The sequence below is a fragment of the Rattus norvegicus genome, chromosome X (genome assembly GCF_036323735.1).
Source record: "Rattus norvegicus strain BN/NHsdMcwi chromosome X, GRCr8, whole genome shotgun sequence".
NCBI lineage: Eukaryota > Metazoa > Chordata > Mammalia > Rodentia > Muridae > Rattus > Rattus norvegicus.
The window spans coordinates 72789741-72810101 of NC_086039.1; the positions used below are offsets into that span (position 1 = coordinate 72789741).

The 20361-nt window shown below is 44.7% G+C and overlaps 1 protein-coding gene across 1 annotated transcript in view; it reads right to left on the reverse strand.

The window, feature by feature from the left end:
- Positions 1-1355: 1355 nt before the first annotated feature.
- Positions 1356-20361, reverse strand: part of Slc16a2 (solute carrier family 16 member 2) — a 123204-nt gene continuing 104198 nt past the window's right edge. The window contains exons 2-6 of the mRNA NM_147216.2: positions 13735-13879; positions 9536-9986; positions 8040-8183; positions 3284-3512; positions 1356-1617 (exon numbers count right to left, since the gene is read on the reverse strand). Of these exons, the coding sequence (NP_671749.2) occupies positions 1397-1617; positions 3284-3512; positions 8040-8183; positions 9536-9986; positions 13735-13879 (1190 nt within the window). The 3' untranslated portion in view covers positions 1356-1396. The remainder of the gene's footprint in view (positions 1618-3283; positions 3513-8039; positions 8184-9535; positions 9987-13734; positions 13880-20361) is intronic.

Consider the following 20361-nt stretch of genomic DNA (forward strand, 5'->3'; position numbering starts at 1 on the left):
TGGACAAGGCTAGCAGTGCCCTTTGCCTCTGGCCAGGGGCACTTGGAATGTGCTTCAGTAAGACTGTTGCCCAGAGCCTGGGTGTAGGAAAGTATCTGGCACCAACTTCAAAGGGATGATGGTGGTCCAGAGCCTACTTTTTCTGGCACCTACAATGTCCACTCAGCAGAGTGGTCCAGGATGCCCAGAATGGGGGACAAACTGGGTGGGTGGTAAAGGCTAGGGTGGCTTTCCCTTCCCAAAAGAAATTGTCCAACCCCCATGTGCAGTTGCTGCCTATGTCTTTTGGGGATCCAGGTACAGAATGAGGTTTTTTTTTCCTAAAACAGTTCATTTCTTGGCCTGGCCCAGGTGGAAATATTGACCTGTTATGAAAAATGAAAGATGGAGGAGTTGGTCCTTCCCCAAGTCGTCAACCATAGCACCTTCTCCAGTGCCAGTTCACTGTCATCATTCCTCCTGTGTTTGATGAGATGAGAGGAGTTTCTTCACATTTGACAGGTGGCTACGAGGATGGGAACCTGGAAAGGCCTCTTGGTTAATCTGTCAAAATCAGTGAGTGGGACATGGAACTCTTTAGTGTTTAAGGTCCTATCCCTATGTGATAGTCTGCTCTTCCAGTCTGTATCAGTTCGAGCCCAGAAGTGAGATGTAGCTCAGCCTGAGGTGAGCAGTATTAATGCTAATATTAGGGATGGTCTGGGCCAAAATGAAGTAGATTGGCCCAAGCTCTGGGTCCTTCCTTTCTCCAAGCACCTATGTGTCTATGACAGTAATAAAAAGGAATAGAGGGGAAGAAAATGGAGACGAGGGAGTAGAGAGACAATAAAAGGAAAGGAAAAAGGAAGCAGATAGTTAACCAATCACATGATGGGGTGCCACAGAGCCCTCAGGAGCTTCGATGCAGAACAAGGCTCCTGGTCTCCTTTGGCCTTCCTTCTCACAATTCCCAAATGGCTCCCAAGGATGGATGGCAACAAATTCCTCAGCAAAAAGAGGCTTGGGTCTCTCCCACTGGATTCTGGGGACACAGTAGCACCTTTGGCAGTTGATTGTAGTGGGTGACTAACAAGCTGGGGCCAGAGGTCCCATCCCTGTCCTCCCCCCCAAAGAGTTAGAAAGTATATGGGGAGGATCCAAAGGCCAGGGGGTGATCCCACGCTTTCCCAGATCCTGGGAGAAAAGCCTGGCAAGTTTCAAGGCATTCATGGGGAGAATTTGGTTAATGAGTTTGGAACACTGAGAGCATTGGCTCAGAGGAGATGGTCAGGTGGCTGAAATGCTGTGTGCACAGGTTTGGGAACAAGTGTGCTGGTGGCAAAAAATGTAAATGCTGAGCAGGGTAGGATGGAGGGGTGGGGAGTGGGAAGGAGCACACAGTGGCAAGACAGAGGCATTAAATGGGCTCTTCAGGAGTTGGGGACCCGGGCAGCAGTTCTCCGTTGGGGTCTGGATCGTGGGACAGCATCTTATCCTTGCTGGACTCTCTCTGCTCTTTCTTAAACATCCTTTGATGCATCAGAGGGACGAAGAAAAGGATCACAGCCCCAATAATTGGGGGGACACCCGCAAAGTAGAAGGCCACATGGTAGTTACCAAAGCAGTTTCGAAGGAGGCCTGAAAGGGTCAAGAGACACAGGCTTAGTTTAGCTTTTCCCTGCAACCCAGAAGCACTGTCTTTCCTCTTCTGATGGGGGACAGTGCATTCTAGTGCCTCTCAAGAGCATTGGCCTATGCTGCCCTGATTCAGGGGCTCTCTCAAGTTCAAGGCTCCTGAGGTGAGTACTCATTATCAAAGACACCAGATGAACCTTCTCTTTAAAGTTTCTGTTTTTGTCTTTCATTAAGCTACTTACCACCTTTCAGTCACTCCTAGGGCTGGTGTTACAAAGAAATTGAGTTCAAAAGACTCAAGAGAATGGTTCACAGTGCGGCCCTGCTCCCTCTACCCTTGTTTTGTTCACATTTTATTGATAAAATAAAATGTGTGTGATGTGTGTAGGCACATGTATGACATTAGGTCATGTGCAGTTGTTTCTCTCCACATTTATGTGTATTCCAGGGTAAGACTTAGAGCCAGAGGCTAGTATGTCAAGCACTTTACAGGCCAGATCATCTTGCCAGCCCTCCAGTTGTTTTTTTCTCTGAGATTTCCTTTCTCTGGAGTCTCAGTTGCCCTAGGAGGAAGCTGAATGTGTATAACTTCTTCCGGTTCATGTATACATGTATCCTTTGTGTTCCTCCAGCTGCCAATACCATGCATGTGCTTGATATGAGAAGCTTACCTAAGAAGCTAAGAGGAGAAGACACACTGTGTAGATGGCAAGAAGAGGACCCTTACCCTATTGTTTACTGAGGAAATAAGCAAAACAGACAGAATTATGGGTTCTCTGGCACTCTTTGGCTGCGTAGAAGCTTCTCTCCTGGTAGACAGTGTTCCTACTGCACAAGAGCTTAGAGTGAAAGATTTGCCACTCTCACACAGTGTCTTCACAATGCCTTGGACAAAATTGGTGTTTGAGGGATGTTTACTGAATTAGCTCATTTGACAAGCCTAGAAGTGAACGAATGAGCCAGTGTTTAGGGGAAACCCCTTAAAAGAAGACAACTTTCATTCTCTCTTCACTGGTTTTCTGGTTTCTGGTACTTCTTGAGTATTTATTATGTCCTCCTGGGAGGGTGGACAGAGAAATTTGGAGGTGGAGCATTTTGCCCATCCTAGAATATTTCCTCAATCGAATCTCTACTATGGTTCCATTCCAAAGCCAGTAGGTGAAGATCAGGAAGTGGAAGGGTATCTATAAGTTTTAGTAAAATCAGGGGCAACTTTCTTTTTTACCTCTTCTTTTACCTAATTACCTTGAAACTAACCATTTGACTGTGGAGGGAGAAAAGAGAAAGTCAGATTAAAGTCAGTGTGATGTGTAACATGCTTGAGTGGCTATACCAGGAAGATGAAGAATTTGAGGCCAGTGTAGTCTACCTAGTGAGTTCCAGGTCAGTCTATGCTACACAGTGATTGAGAAAACCAACCATACCTTTCTCTCTGCTCTCTGGAAGGAGCCAGGCTGCCTACAGTAAAATCTGAGGGAAACATATACAGCCCTGAACAACCCATGCCCATATACTATGTTTAATCTCTTCCATCAGGAGTTTATTCACTCCAAAGAGGATGTTTATACAGAAAATCAGAGGGAAAGAGGTCTCAAGCAGTGGCACTCCAAAGAGCTAAGGTTCCTGAAAGGAAAATAAGACCCATACCTTTCTCAGACATTAGCCTCACCTGCAATGGGGGGCCCAGCAATCATTGGCAGGGCCATCATGCCTAGGAGGTAGCCAATGGCCTGTGAGGCCTGCATGGGTCCCACCAGTTCAAACGCAATGGGAGCCATGATGGTGATGAAGAAGCCATCACATAGGCCCAGGAAGAGGCAGACAACGATAAGGCCCCCGAAGTCCCGGCATAGGGGGATCATCATAGACATCAAGCCCAGGAGCAGGAATGAGAGGACCTAGAGAAACAAGAACCTCAAATTACATTTCTTTTCTAAGATCTTCATTTCTACCATCTGCAAACTGGGACTGGGTGGGGTGTCAGCTGAGAGCAGTTAGAGTATATTTTCTATGTACTCAAGCCCTAAGTCCTTCACTGAGGGATTTTGTCTTTAAGAGAGGTCAGCCCTATTTAGCTGAATTAAGCAGGAAGTTTAAAAAGTTGTGAGAGGGGGAAGACATTGCCTTGCCCATTGCCAAAGAAGTTGGTCTTTGCAATGGATCCTGAGAGGAAGGGAGATGAATTAGTACTTTTTCTGTCTGATCCTAAAATCAGGATCTGGGATCAAGCTATATTGGTGTTTTCAGATCAAGTAAGGCATGGGAAGAGGAAGGGAGAAGGTGAGGAAGGCTTGCATGATGATTAGATTGTAGTTGTGATGCAAGGCGCAGCTTATTAAAATAGAGCAGTTAATGTCCTACTTTGCTTAGGTAGAATTAGGAATACATGGGCCTGAGAGAGACCATTGGAGGTTCACTCAGATTTCCCTATGCTTTAGGGTCTGGGCCATATCACCTGTCCCAGGTATGTCAGGCATGTTGGCTCTAGGAAGCTCTGGGCATGGCTACATACTCAGAGAAGGCAACAGAGAGGCTGTGCAAGGGAGCTAGTAAGCTAATAGAAGGATATCTGTAGAGCGCAAAAGTAGCCCAGCAGTGGAGCAGCCCAGGGGCACTGGCTAGTACTGTGAATTCTTTGGGCTGAGCAAAATTACTCCAAACCAAAGAACCTGTCTTTCTAGGGTTTTTTCCTTCTGGAACTCCCCCCTTCTACCCCACTCTGATTTTTAATTAAGGTCATTTGCAATCAGTGTCTGTGAGCTAGACTGAAGCCTTGGACTGTGAGCATAGAGAGGAGACCCCATTCCCAACTCACTGTCGCTGGGCGAGCCAGGTCATCTCAGGGCCAGAACTAAGACCTGATCTGTTTATTAAGGAGTTAGGATGCCCGATGATTTTCCAAAGGCCCACAGTTGACCAATAGGCAGGAAAACATAGCCAGGAACACACAGAAAAAACACAAATCAAATCTGTTTCATACCCTACAGATTTTCTGTGTTGTTGCCGACAGTGATTTTGTTAGGGTATTACCTGCTTTTTGGACATTTAGAATGCCTTTGTTGGGAGACTTTGAACTTGTTCCAGGCCATTTTGAGGTAGTTACATAGAAGCTAGTAATAAGAACTGAGTCACACCTGCTTTTCCTTTAGGAGGCTCACATGCAAGTGTGAGCTAAAATCAGACCCACCTATCAATCAAGCTGAGTATGGCAGTTCAGAGTTAATACCATTCCATAAAACAAAGGACCCCATTAACAGATCTTAATCAGTTGAAATTGCTAACTGATGTATCTAGATCTCTCTTATTATCCTCCAGTAGGCCTTGTCAAGGCTTGGAAATTTATAATCCCTCCTCGAACTGGAACTCAGGCTTCAAAAATGACCCCAAATGAGGTCATTTAGACAATTTCCATTTCCTTTTTAACAGGCTATTCAGGAGCTGGATGCCTGGCATGTCAGTTAGCTTTACAAACTGCAGAGAAGCATAGGCTGTCCTGGGGTGGCTGTTGAGCATCTGAAGCTATGTGCCGTCCTTTTGCCACCCATGCTGGCACTCTTGCATCTGCCTCTGAGGGCAAAAGAGGCTGAAGGTTTCTGTGATGGAGAATCTTGAAAAACTGGAAAAAAAACCTTCATCATTGTCTGTGCTTTGGTCCGAAAACATTCAATTAAAAAACTCTGTGTGTGTGTGTGTGTGTGTGTGTGTGTGTGTGTGTGTGTGTGTGTGTGTGCGCGCACGCGCGCGTGCGCTCATGTTGGAGGCCAGAGGATAACTCCAGGTGTCAGACTCAGGAAGACCTTTTTAGAAAGGTCTCTCAGTGGCCTGAAGCTCACCCATTAGGCTAGGTTGGCTGAGTATGGAGCTACAGAGACCTTTCTATATCATATCTCTCTCTACCCAGAGAGAGAGAGAGAGAGAGAGAGAGAGAGAGAGAGAGAGAGAGAGAGAGAGAGAGCATGAGCATCTATTGGAGGTCAGAGTGTTGGCTCTCTCTTCTCACCTTCATGTTGGTTCTGAGGATTGAACTCAAGTTGTCAGGCTTGTGTGGCAAACACCTTTACCCACTGAGTCATCTTGCTATTCTCCTCCCTTTTTTGTTATTGCCAAGCTTTTAAAAAACATGGGTTCTCATGATCAAAGTCAGGTCCTTATACTTACCAGAAAAGCCATTTTACTGACTGAACCACACCCACCAGAGCCCCAAACCCTCAAAATTTATAAAATGAGGGAGGTAGGCTATAAGGGGATGAAGCTATCTCAGCTGTGTTCTAATGTAATTTTATAGTATTCCAAGTGGCAAAACTGGATCGTGTAAGAAGAAGAAAAGAAGGGAGTCAGCAGAAGTCCTGGGTCCTACCTAGCTCAGCCTCTAACTAGCTGTACCTCCTTGTCCCTTGGAACTCTAGTTGCCTGGCAGAAAGCAAAAGCAGCAGACATTGCCTCTCTGCTGGGGCCCGTGCTGAGAAGCATGTGAGCTGCCACACTGGGCTGCTGCCCCGCTGCAGGAGAGACTTCTGGCTCGGGGCCAGCTTATTCTCATTTTCTGAACTCGTTGGCCTTGTGAAGCTGCTAACCCTGGTAGGGAAGAGCCATGGTGGGGGACACATGATACACCTGCGCAAAAAGCCATTCCTCAGATACAGCACTTGCTGATATTTGCACAGGAACGAGACATTTCATAGTTTGTTTATCCCAGTCACAAACTCATGGATTAACCTCAGACAGTTCACTTTTCTGAGACTTGGGCCTGCCATCCATCATTTCGAGAAAGATAGGTGTGCTGGTTAGTTTTCTGTTAACTTGACAAAAGCTAGGGTTATCTAAGGAAAGGGAACCTCAATTGAAAAAAAATGTCCCCATCAGATTGGCTTTTAGGCAAGCTTATGGGACATTTTATTGATCAATAATGCTGTAGAAAGGCCCAGCCCAGTATGCGTGATGCCATTCCTGGGGAGATTGTCTTGGGTTATATAAGAAAGCAGGCTAAGCAAATCGATAAGCAGCATTCTTCCACAGTCTCTGTTTCAGCTTCTGCCTCCAAGTCCCTGCCCTGACTTCCGGTCATGATGGACTGTACACTGCAAGATGAAGTAAACTTTTCCCTCCCCAAGTTGCTTTGGGTCATGGTGTTTATCTCATCAGTAGAAAGCCAACTAGGACAACAGGTATGAAACACGCTGCATGTGAGCTCGACGCTGACACTTCTTGTGTGGAAGAAGCCTGTCTCTCAGTTTCTCCTTCAACATGATGCTAGGTTGGCCTGGGTGGATTACAAGAGAACCCATAACTCTGAGGAAGCTCCCTCTTGCAACTAGAAATCAAATTCCACATGAAAATTAATCATATCTTTATGACACAGGATGGTATTAAGGAACTCACTTGGCACTACCAAAGACCTTGGAATCCCTACTATAGTCGGGGCTTTTTAGAAGTACTTTTGGGGCATTCCCAGGAGAGGAGTGAGTTCAAACTCTTCTGGGGGGTACTTTGTGATTGCTTGTGTTTTGTGGCTGCCTTTACTCTCCCACAAGGCTTTCCAGTCTGGCATCTCTTGGCAAGCCCAGTTGCAGGAACAGAACCATGAGCCAGGCCAGGAAGGCGCTACTGCTGCTAGGCAGGCCAAAATGGCCTGTGTTCAAACCAGACTGAGCTCACGTCACACAAAAAAAGGATCACTAAAGTATCACTAGGGTGGTCACTGCCCACAGTGCAAGGAATCCTATATTACCATCGAAAGGACTAAACTGGGCCACCTCTCTACATGCTTTGATGCTCACTTTTATGACAAGATAGTGATGGGAAGAATTATTTTCACTGCACACATAAGGACAGTGAGAACTAGAAAGAATGAGATTTGGCCTTTTCTGGCATGATTTTAGGGTCCACTGGTAGGAGGCATTTCCAGTTTATTTGTTTTATAAAGTGTCTTTCTATGTAGTCCTGGTTGTCCCAGAACTTGCTATGTAACCTGGAGTTCTTCAGAGCCAGTGGTGGATGCTAAGTAGCTCTGATGTGAGAGGTGATAGACCTTACCTAGAAGAGAGAGACACTGGGCTATAGAGTGCTCCAGATTTCAAGATAGGAATTAAATTATAGCAATTAAACAAATCCTTCCTTTGGGAACATATCCAACTGGTGGTCTGAGTTTTCTGCTTTCATTTGCTGGGCTATTGTTAATACAAAACTACCTGTTATATGTCTGCAAGGTTCCACACACACAGCTGTCATGGAATCCTTTATCTATGCTAGTTCAGGAAGGAGAACAAGGATGAATGCCTTTAAAAGCAGGGGAAGCAGAGGCCCAGAGAATTTGACTATCTACCATGTGCAAAGGTGGAACCCAGAGAACTGCATTGGCTCACCATCCATCCTATCCCAGAGCCCAGTGATGACCTATTGTAGGCTGGGGACCAATGGACACTCACCTGCAAGTATATCTTCTTAAGTCCAGGGATGGAGTCACTGATGTGGCCTGAGACGAGACGTCCAAGGCCTGAAGTAGCCCCAATACACACCAAGAGCACCCAGGTTTCCTTGATCTCCTTGAACTTATCTTCCACATATTTCATCTGAAAAGCATAACACCAGGACCCCCAGAACAGGAGGAGAAAGAGGAACTGACTGGTTAAATGTTGGAACATCTGGGATTTTCTGCTATTCACTTCCCTGGACAACAAAAGCCTCTGATTGGAGTAGCACCTCCCCATGCCCCCCAACTCCAGGAAAAGTCCCTCACCCTGACTGCTTCTAGTAATCACAAAGTCTACTTATTCTAGACTCTCTGGAATGTGGGCGTTTGAGAAACAGTTGACAGGGTTAGGCACTTCCAAGTCCTTAAAGTCCCAACAGGACAAGCTACTAAAAAAATCTAGATGCTCTTCTGTGATATCCCATGCAATGATTTCAAATCGACATGCTGAAATATCAGGTGGCTAGGAGATAAGGGTCTACCGACTTCCAGCAACTTTTTCAAAGTGTGCTTTAAGGAAACACGAGGTCTATAGGCTGGGGATGTAGCTCAATGATAAAGCACACGCTTGGTAGGGACAAGGCCCATTTTCCATCTCTAGCATGTGCATACATACAAAACCTCACAGTCTGTTGAGAATAATGGCTGCCCTACAACCAACAGTTCTGTGGCCAATGGGCTCTAAAATTGCAAAATTTGTCGCTAGAGTAGAGATTACCGCACCTGAATCTAGAGTTCCTGTCCATGCTATTTCCTCAGCAGAATCATTTGACCACAGAGACCAGCATGCCTCAGAATGGCCTTTACAAACCATGCCCTGGGTCGTCTGAACCACTCTTCCAGTAGCACTCATTCTCTTAAACCCATCTATCCAATTAAACCTTTTGCTTTCATGACTAGGGATTAAACCTAAGGTATTGCGGATACTAGGCAAACATTCTACCACTGATTTACTTCTATAGCCCCCTACCCCCGTTTAATCTGAGACATACTTTTGATAAATTTCCCAGACTGGATTGAATTTATCCTGTAGTTAGACAGGCCTTGAATTTGCCATCCCTTCTGTCAGCCTCCCTCAGGTTTGCACTACCAAGCCTGATTTCTATCTAAACTTTTATCATGGGAGAAGCCATGGGTAATCAGCCTTGTCCTAAGGAACTACCATCATTTCCCGCTGAAGTTCTCTTTGAACCCATACTCTTTACTTCTCTGCCAATCGCCAATCACTGTTTTGTTTCTTTGGTCTTTGTTCCCTTTTTGTTTATTTGTTTTGAGAAAGAATCTTGCTGGCTGGCATCAAACTCACAGCAACCTCAGCCACCCAATTCTGAGACTAAAGGCCTCAGCTACCACGCTTGGCTCTGCTTGTTTCTTTTTCCAAAGCGCTGTCCTTTCAACACCCCCCTCCCCTTTGGACTCCAGGTAGCAAGTTGAGGTCAGCGTCTTCCTCACCAGGTGTACGTAGGGGACGAAGTAACCAAGGGCAGCAGCAGCGATCCCAAAGGCCCAGATACGGTAGGTGCGCTGGCGAAATACACGCATGTTGAAGTACTTTCTGAACTGAACCAGAAAGCGCTGTCGCAGGGTGTGGGCGCCTCTCTTGCTTGGGGTGTCCTGGGAGCTGGGCAGGAGGGGCCGGTAGGTGAGTGAGAGCAGCGTAAGAACAAACATGAAGGTACTCAGCACCTGGAAGGTTTGGGCCAGCTTGATTCTGTCTCCCAGCATTTTGATGAGGAAGGGAAAAGACATGGAGAAGATGCTACTCCCAGCAGACACCACACCATTGGCCAGACCCAGGCGACGTTGAAAGTAGTGGCCTAGGATGACGAGCGATGGTTGAAAGGCGAATGAGCAGCCACAACCAAACAGAATCCCATAGGTGAAGTAGCGCAGGCTTAGGGAGCTGTGGAGAAACACCAAGAGCTATCTTTAGCAGCCTGAAAGCAATTTACCTGCCCCCTTTGTTCTTGAAAGCCTCCATTCCTCCACTTTTACCGAGAGCCACACTCATCACCAACCTGCAGAGCAGATAGGGAACCTTTGGACCCTACTTTGCAGATGGGAGATGTAGAGGCAGTTTGCCTAAAGTAACTCCAGATCAAAAATGCTTGGCTTGTTGTTGCTGTCGTGGTTGTTGTTGCTTGTTTTTGTTTTGTTTCGTTTTCCTAGACAGGTTTTCTCTGTGTGGCTTTGGCTGTCTTGGAACTTGTTCTGTAGAACAGGCTGGCCTTGCTTGCCTCTGCCTCCTGACTGCTGGAATTAAAGATGTTCACCACCAGTATGGTGGGGTGTTTTTGTTTTTCTTTAGAAACAAGAGGTTTTTTTTTGTGTAGTCCAGGCTGGCCTTGAGCACAGAGATCCTCCTGCTTCTGCCTCCCAACTGCTGGGATTGAAAGCATGTGCCCTCTGCCTTTAGTTCTTTAAGACTAGTCAACTGAGTAAGACTATGAGGTCAAACTCCAACAAGTGGGGAAAAGGCATAATTAGCACCCCAGTTAGACTGAAAACAAGCACATGCTCTGTTAATATGTGCCAGTCCTTCCTAGTGTGCTGTCTTAATCAAGAGTAAAGTTGCTTGACCAGACACTGAAAAAAACACTTGGCCTTGGGACACCTGTGGTGTCATACACATGTAATCCCAGTACTCAGGAGGCTAAGACAAGAGGGCAGCCTGGGCTACATAGCAAGTCTCTGTCTCATTAAAAAAAAATAAAGCTAGAATTTCAATGCAGATCAGTGTGGTTATAGCATCCCATGAGAGAGGATTAGGGGAACAAAGTGAATGAAAGAAAGAAAGTAAACCAGAATGAATTAAGCTCTGCAGTGGTTAGGTGAGAGGCTGCATGTCATAGGGAAATTAGTTTTATCTTGCTTCTTACCTAGATACTACGAGTAGACTTGGGGACCAAGTTTTCATCCTAAGTAACAACAAAGGTCTGCAAGGAGCCGAGACTCTGGTCTTGGAAGGCTGAGGTTTTGTTTTGTTTTTGTTTTTGTTTTTGTTTTTGGTGTGTCAATATTTTCAGGGCCCTTAATATTTCAGAGACCAGCTAATGTTCTCAGGAGAAATTCCTTTTTCTTTGTCCTTGCCCAAGGTTGAGAAAACCTAAGTATTTTAGCTCAAGCCCCAGGTGATCTATACAGGGACTCTGAGTTAAGGAGTCCCTTTTATTTTCAGAATCCTGTCTGTCACTGCATACAATTTGGATTAGTTCCCTTAGAGTAAGTAGCCTGCTTGATTGACAGGAAGTCAAGCCTCATGTTATGGGCCTAGCCAAGAAAGACAGGTTGTTGCTTAAAACTCTTAGGCCCTACTCTGTCACAAGCCTTTGTAACAGAAGGCAAAGTGTTAGAAGGGGAGAGATCACGGGCAGGTCGGTTTGGCTAGCCATCTGCCCTCACACAATGTTGGCACAAGCTAGTGAATACTTGTTTTCTTTTTGATGTTTCCATATATTTTGCAATAGTTCTTATCTGGCCATTAAACTAACCAATGCCCTCGTTCTTCAGACACAGACCCAGCTCTTTATAACGAAACCCTGGACTTATGCTGTCCTGCCAGTGGCCTTTGGATTCCAAGAACTATCGTCACTGTTGCGTTCCATTTACTTGTATCCACTGGACGAGAGTAGGGCTTAGTTTCAAACAGGTTGTCTTTACTTTGAACTTCTAGCTAAGGTGATTGTTTTGCTTCTGTCAGACTCCTTGGGGTCTTCTCCCATTCAATTCTGGGTAACCTATGGGATTGGCCCAGGCTGGGGCCTTATCCAAAGGACAGGAGCTAGTCTTAAAGAAAATAGTCTTGGGGGAAACATGGGGTTCAGTTCAGGGCACTGTAAGGTGAATGTTTCTAACTAGGCTCCAGGATGGGAGGCCTTGTTAGTCCTTGCTCAAGGCTCATTGGTGCTGCCTGTGATCTGCCCTGCTCCAATCATCCAAAAGGACTCAGAGCTCCGATTGTGAGACAATAGGAATAGCAATGACTTGAAGTTCTAGCCACAAGCAGAATCATGTTCTTCCTTCTGGATATGAAACCATCCAGAGAGTTTCTTGGCTCTGAAAATGTTCTTACAGAAAGAGCAAACAGACCAGGGGGGCATAGCCTAGAGAGAAAAATGTCTTCTCCAGTGGGCTGAGATAAGAATGCCAGGAGAAAACACCACATCTAAGTGCGTTTCCCTCCTGTGCCACAGCCCATGTGGGCTGCAAAGGAAATGAGATCCTTATGTTGCTAATTTGTTTACACTTTTCTGTGCTCTGTCTGAAGAAACAAGGCTCTGCTATGTAGCACTGAGACTAGAGATACTTCAGGGGCCTAGCTCATTCCCACAAGATTCTGGTACCAGCTTTCTGGGGGGCAAATGAGGATGACCACCAGGAAGTTCCTCTGACAGTTTGGAGCTGCTGTCTTGGGAGGGCTGAGAGGTTCCCGGCAGGATATGGTTTCCCCTCTCCCTTGTCCCGATTGGATGGGTTGGAACCAAGATACCACTGCAAGCCAAATCTAAGCTCTGCTGGAGGGTAGTCTGGGCAGCCGGAAATGCTTTAGTCATTAAGACAGTTGGCTCACCCCCATGGGGCCAGTTGAGATAGAACATGAGTCTCATTCTCCATTGTGTATGGGAACTTGAGCGCAGAGAGCCATGGTCTTCTCTGGGGAGCCATACCCAGGAAGCAAGCCTCTTTCAAGTTAGCTCAGTGTCTGTTCCAGACATGTCACTGTGGCCATGTTCATATTTCCAGGCTATCAATCTCCTATATTAGTCCAGGAAGACTGGAAGAAGGAGGTACTACAACTTGCAATGTGTCTGGCAGAAAAAGTCTGCAGACTTGTTTAGGAATCTCACATCTCTCTCGCTGTAGGATTGGGCCTTTATTCTTGTTGAGGGTTGACAGGAAAGGAGGCAGAAATACATTTGTAGCCTTCTCACCTAGCACTACCAATTCTCCCAGTGGGACCAATGAGTCTAGGATTTGAGTTTTAGCTGGGTTGCTGGGGTTTGGGTCTGCACTTCAGTGGAGAATGTTGCTAAACATCCTTCCTATGCTCAAAACATGAGGATCCCTCTGTGTCTGGCTCACTTGTCTTTTTAGAGCCGAGCCACCCAGAAAAGGGCCAGCCATGTTAACTAGCCATATGCTCTGATTAGCTGGTTTTCAGCTGAAGATTCATTTGGAAATGCTACATCCTCACATTAGCTCTAGTAAGTGCTTACTTGAGGGAGAAAAGGCCAGCTTATGTGAGATGCCCCATTAGAGGGGAGCTTGGAGAGATCTGAAGGAACCATGTGGTCTCTTAAAGACATAGAAAGTGAAGTCCAGACAGGTAAAAGATGCTCGTCAACTCTCCAGAGCAATTCAATGGTCAAAGCAGGACTGAAGCTGAGATCGATGAGCTACCAGGCTTAGACTCCTCACATTCTTTTAGAACTTTGAGTCTTTTGGGGGGCATTATTCATTGCGTGTGTATCCTGCAGACTTCACGTAAAGTGAGTTGCTTTGGCTTCTGAATCTTAGGAGGAAGGCCTTTGAGGGCCCTACATAGCCAGGGTCACAGAGGATCCCGCAATAAGAACAGTGCTCATAGCTAAAGCCCCAAGAAAGAAACCAATTCTCAGCCTTGGAAAAGTAGCCAGTAACCAAGGCCTTACCTGGTGAAGGAGCTGGTGTGGAGGCCAATGAAAGCAACGGCCGCCCCGGTGGTGGCTGTGATCCGGCAGCCCAAACGGTCAGTGAATATACTCACAATGGGAGAACAGAAGAAGATCATGCCCATGGCGAGGGCTCCGACCCAGGCTGCAGAGAAAAGGAGCACAGAGACACTGGAGGTTACCGTGCTGTCTAGTGATGCACCACCGCCTCAGTTCTCCCGCCTTTTCAAGGTGGCATTGATATACAGAAGTGAAATCTGAAACACGATCCAAATGTGGGTGCCGGAACTGGACTAGTCAATTCTGTAACAGAAGGCAGGGCTAATAGGCCAGATATGTAGCGTCAGGAATTTAGATGTTTGGATTTAAGGTGAGGAGGGTAAGGGCAGTTTTTAGGATTCAGACTGGCTTGTCTCAGTCCTTGGAACAGAAATCTAAATGCTAAAAACCTTAATGCGAAGATTAAGGAGGAGGAAAAGATCACAGCCAAAAAAAAAAAAAAAAAAGCCTTCTGGAATTGCACTAGAATATAGAGTATAGTCAGGGGCCATTTGAAGATTTTCAGAGATGCTATGCAAGATTGCCATAGAACCCACATTCTGAAGTTCATCACCAAAGCCGACATTTGGCAAATCTCTGGCCTCCAAACTCTCAATGAGTTTATCTTGTTTTAGAGGATGCGTATCTGTGCCAATCCTCACCGAGGAGGACTGCTGCCCTTTTACTCACATTCTTCCAGCCCATTTCCCCTTGCTCAGCCCTCAGAAGGAGAGCCCAAGTTTTATGTTTGTTTAAAAGCTGTTATCGGGTTTCATCTTGAGCCTCTCTCTTCCAGGTTAAATAATCTTAGTTCCTTTAAACTTTTCTTTTCAGCTTCAATTTACTTTTGTAACTCTGTAATTATTTTCAGAGCCCTTCTCTGAACTCATTCCAAGACTTCATCATCATCATCAAAAAGCATTCAGCAAGTGTCACCTGAGCAAGGGCACTGGGCCAGTTTCTTTCTCCTTCCAAGTGAACAACCCCAAGTGAGCCAGAGGGAAGGCCACTCCACTGCCTGTGCCTGTCTGTGCCTTGTACTTTAGCACCAAATAAGCCGTTCTCAGGAATCATCTTCTCTTTGCTAGGCTGCCTTTCTGAGCTCTAGCTGCCTGGCTACAAAACTCCTGGCCCAGGACAGCAGGAGATCTGGACTTACGTGTCAGTTTCATCTATTATGATATGTGGGACCTTGAGAAATCACACAATGCTTTTCTAATCAAATTTCCCACTTATATGGAGTGGGGATTAAAATTCTGGTTGTGCTTTCCGCAAAGTGTTCCCTTGGCAATATTGGGGACTGAACACAAGGATTCATCATGCTAGGGAAGTGCTGTACCACTCAGCCACAGTACCAGCTCAGTCCCCAAAGTGCTTTCAAATAAAATAACAGTCACATGTAATCATATGTAGAAGAGAGCGTTGGAGCTATACTGCATAGAAAAAAATCAATGCAACATGAACTTAAATGACTTAAATGTCAAAGTATAAAACTTCTGGAAGACTCTAGGAGAAAATAATTTGTGTAAGCAAAGATCTCATAGAATGTTCATATAAAGTATAGCCTATAAGTAAAACATTGGTGCACTAGACTTTATCAAAACTTAAAATTCATCCTTAGATAACCAACCAAACAACCAAGGTCTGAGGTAGTCCAAGCTGGCCAGAAACCACTCCCAAATAGTGTATACAATTCTGCCTTGAATGAACATAGTCTTGGGGGAGGGGCTAGAGGACATAGATGGGGCGGCTGAAGGGAGGGGTTTTCGTCTACACAGCCAGGAAGAAGCCATCATTCCCGATGGGTACAGGCCTTCCAGTGTGGCTTTTTAAAAGTCTCCTCTGTTCCTGTTTGATCCCTCACCCACTGCTATGTAAGTAATAAATTTATTTCCTGGTGGTGGAATCTTACTTCAGTTTGTCAGTGGGACCTTAAAAAAAGGGATAGACATCCTTTACTTCTCTTCCAGGGAAAGAATCTTAGCAACATGGGATTATAGATTTGTGTTACCACATTCAGCTTAAAACTTCTGTGCTTTTTAAAAAAAAGTTATGATGGCCAGAGAGATGGCTCAGCCAGGAAAAACATTTGCTTCACAAGCCTGATGACTTGGCTTCCCAGAACTCATGTAAAAGCTGGACACTGTGTCACTTGTTTGTAATTCTAGTATTCTACTACAGTGAGATGGGAGGAGAAGCTCCGGAAGCTCGTGAGCTAGCTAGCACAGAGTGTGCACCATGGCCACAGACAACAAGAGAGAGCCTGCATCAAACAGATGTGGGGTAAGGACTGATACCCAGAGCTGTCCTCTGACCTCCATATGCATGTACTGTCACACATAAATGTGTACACACACCACACCTATACAAAATAAGTATGAAAAGTTATGAAAGTGAAAAGGCAGATGATAGATTGAAAAAATATTTGCAACATATATATCTGGCAAAATATACATCCAGTACACAAGTTTGAGTGGATTATCACAATTCAACAGGAAGAATGCAAAGAATTCAATTTAAAACAGACAGAAGTCTTGAACACAGATCATACACATACACATAAAATGAATACTGATTAAGCCCATGAAAAGTGGATAAATATATTTAATCAGTTGAGAAATGCATATTAAAACTACAATAAGAGTCAGGAGTGGGCTGGTAAGTACCTGTAATCCTAGAACTTGGAAAGCTGAGGTGGGAAGATTAAGAATTCAAAGCCGGGGGGGGGGGTGGAGGGGAATAAAAGAATTCAAAGCCAGGGCTGGAGAGATGGCTCACTGGTTAAGAGCAGTGACTGCTCTTCCAGAGGCCCAGAGTTCAAAGACCAGCAACCACATGGTGGCTCACAACCATCTGTAATGGGATCTGATGCCCTCTTCCAGTGTGTCTGAGCACAGCTACAGTGTACTTTAAAAGAAAAAAAAAGAATTCAAAGCCAGTCTGGGCCACATAGTAAGACCTACTCTCAAAACACCAAAATCAACCAACAAATACACAGGCAATCTCACAATGAGACATCCCCTACTCATCCACTAGGAAGACTGCCTATGAAATGTAATACCCCTGGAAGGGTATAGAGGAGCTTGAAATCTCATACATGGCTGGTGAGAATGGAAAATTGTATATTCACTTTGAAAAATAGCTTGACAACTTCTCGTGAAGTCGATCATATCCCACTGAAATCCTATAAAACCCTATACTAGGGATGAAGGTGCAATGCAGAAACAGGGTCATTGCCTAGCATGTACGGGGTCCTGGGTTTGATGCCTAGTACTACCAGGGGGGAACAAAGCCCAAAACAGTCCAATGACCCTAGTTATCAATAATTACAGTATGTTCTTTTCATAATTGCCAAAACCTGACAACAATTCAAATATACTGGTAAGAGAATGTTAACAAAGCAAAATGCAGCACACCCACAAATAGTAATATATTAGTGATACATACAGCAACTCGGATAGTTCTCAAAGGCAGTATGCTAAGTAAAAGAAGATAAACTCTAATGACCCCACTCAGGAAATTCTAGAAAAGACAAAATTATGGGAACAGAAAAACAAAGAGAAGATGAAGGTGAGATTTATTAGAGAGGGGCACAAGGGAACATTTTGGGGTGACTGTGGTGGTACTTTTTTGAGGTTGTATGGTTATTGTGACTTCTTTCTGAGCAAACGGCCATCTTGGGGCATTCAGCTGCATCCCCTTGGAAAAGATCATCTCAGCTGTGCTTGTCAATGTTTTATACTGCATAGTGAGAATTTCGCAATTTTGGTTTGTTTAAAAATACAGAAATATTATAAGAATGTGCATTCGTTTTAATCCCGGGTGTAGAAATGTGGCGCTGCTTTAGACTGTCCACGCCAGTGACTATGATTTGCCTCATGCTCTAGCAGAGATACAGTTCTGCCAGTTGTAGATAGTTTCTGCAGTTGTGTGCCATTTGGAATTCTGGGAACTTTTCAGAGGGTATATAAATGCTAGGGCTCCAAGAGGTGGGGTGGGTGGCTTTTGATCATTTGGGAGGGTTGGTTGTAGTTTGTTGATAGTCCTGCTCAAGGAAGGAACAAAAGAAGAAAGAAATGAGATTCGGGGATCTCTCTCCTTCCCTCCCTCCCTCTCCTTTCTCTTCTATCTAGTGATGAGGGGTGAGATGGGGGATGATAAAAGGTGGCAAACAGAAGAACCCATAAAGTAGACCAGCAACAAGCTACAGGGACATGAGACTCTCACTGGAGTATCCTGCTTCCTACTAGCTGTTGTATACAATGCTACCTTTATTGCCCATGGCCAGGTGAAGCAAAAATAAATGGGTGCAGCCACATAGCTCCAGCTGTGGAAAAGTCCTCATCTCTGTTGGATAAGGCTTTTCTTGTTGTGGGAAGAGCATCCACCCCCTGGAAGTAATTCCTCATCTATGCTCTGTAAGGAAGCCCAATATACTCTTTGATTCTCCAGAATGACTTTGGTAATATCATGTCTTAGTTTGTCATTAGGGGCCTAGGAGAAGGGGTAGACATTATTTATGTCTCACCCTGGGAAGGAATTTTAGCAACAATGCTTCAGTCGTAGTGTTAGCATGTGTGAGAGCACATCAAAGTGTGACTATTTCCACATGTAAAAAAATCTATCTCTAACTACTAAAGCTGATAAACAACTTCAGCAAAGTGGCTGGGTACAAAATTAACTCAAATAAATCAGTAGCTTTCCTCTACAAAAAGAGAAACAAGCCGAGAAAGAAATTAGGGAAACGACACCCTTCATAATAGACCCAAATAATATAAAGTACCTCGGTGTGACTTTAACCAAGCAAGTAAAAGATCTGTACAATAAGAGCTTCAAGATTCTGAAGAAAGAAATTGAAGAAGACCTCAGAAGATGGAAAGATCTCCCATGCTCATGGATTGGCAGGATTAATATAGTAAAAATGGCCATTTTACCAAAAGCGATCTACAGATTCAATGCAATCCCCATCAAAATACCAATCCAATTCTTCAAAGAGTTAGACAGAACAATTTGCAAATTCATCTGGAATAACAAAAAACCCAGGATAGCTAAAACTATTCTCAACAATAAAAGGACTTCAGGGGGAATCACTATCCCTGAACTCAAGCAGTATTACAGAGCAATAGTGATAAAAACTGCATGGTATTGGTACAGAGACAGACAGATAGACCAATGGAACGGAATTGAAGACCCAGAAATGAACCCACACACCTATGGGCACTTGATTTTTGACAAAGGAGCCAAAACCATTCAATGGAAAAAAGATAGCATTTTCAGCAAATGGTGCTGGTTCAACTGGAGGTCAACATGTAGAAGAATGCAGATCGATCCATGCTTATCACCCTGTACAAAGCTTAAGTCCAAGTGGATCAAGGACCTCCACATCAAACCAGATACACTCAAACTAATAGAAGAAAACTAGGGCAGCATCTGGAACACATGGGCACTGGAAAAAATTTCCTGAACAAAACACCAATGGCTTATGCTCTAAGATCAAGAATCGACAAATGGGATCTCATAAAACTGCAAAGCTTATGTAAGGCAAAGGACACTGTGGTTAGGACAAAACGGCAACCAACAGATTGGGAAAAGATCTTTACCAATCCTACAACAGATAGAGGCCTTATATCCAAAATATACAAAGAACTCAAGAAGTTAGACCGCAGGGAAACAAATAACCCTATTAAAAAATGGGGCTCAGAGCTAAACAAAGAATTCACAGCTGAGGAATGCCGAATGGCTGAGAAACACCTAAAGAAATGTTCAACATCTTTAGTCATAAGGGAAATGCAAATCAAAACAACCCTGAGATTTCACCTCACACCAGTGAGAATGGCTAAGATCAAAAACTCAGGTGACAGCAATGCTGGCGAGGATGTGGAGAAAGAGGAACACTCCTCCATTGTTGGTGGGATTGCAGACTGGTAAAACCATTCTGGAAATCAGTCTGGAGGTTCCTCAGAAAATTGGACATTGAACTGCCTGAGGATCCAGCTATACCTCTCTTGGGTATATACCCAAAAGATGCCCCAACATATAAAAAAGACACGTGCTCCACTATGTTCATCGCAGCCTTATTTATAATAGCCAGAAGCTGGAAAGAACCCAGATGCCCTTCAACAGAGGAATGGATACAGAAAATGTGGTACATCTACACAATGGAATATTACTCAGCTATCAAAAACAATGACTTTATGAAATTGGTAGGCAAATGGTTGGAACTGGAAAATATCATCCTGAGTGAGGTAACCCAATCACAGAAAAACACACATGGTATGCACTCATTGATAAGTGGCTATTAGCCCAAATGCTTGAATTACCCTAGATGCCTAGAACAAATGAAACTCAAGACGGATGGGATGATCAAAATGTGAATGCTTCACTCCTTCTTTAAAAGGGGAACAAGAATACTCTTGGCAGGGAAGAGAGAGGCAAAGATTAAAACAGAGACTGAAGGAACACCCATTCAGAGCCTGCCCCACATGTGGCCCATACATATACAGCCACCCAATTAGACAAGATGGATGAAGCAAAGAAGTGCAGACCGACAGGAGCCGGATGTAGATCGCTCCTGAGAGACACAGCCAG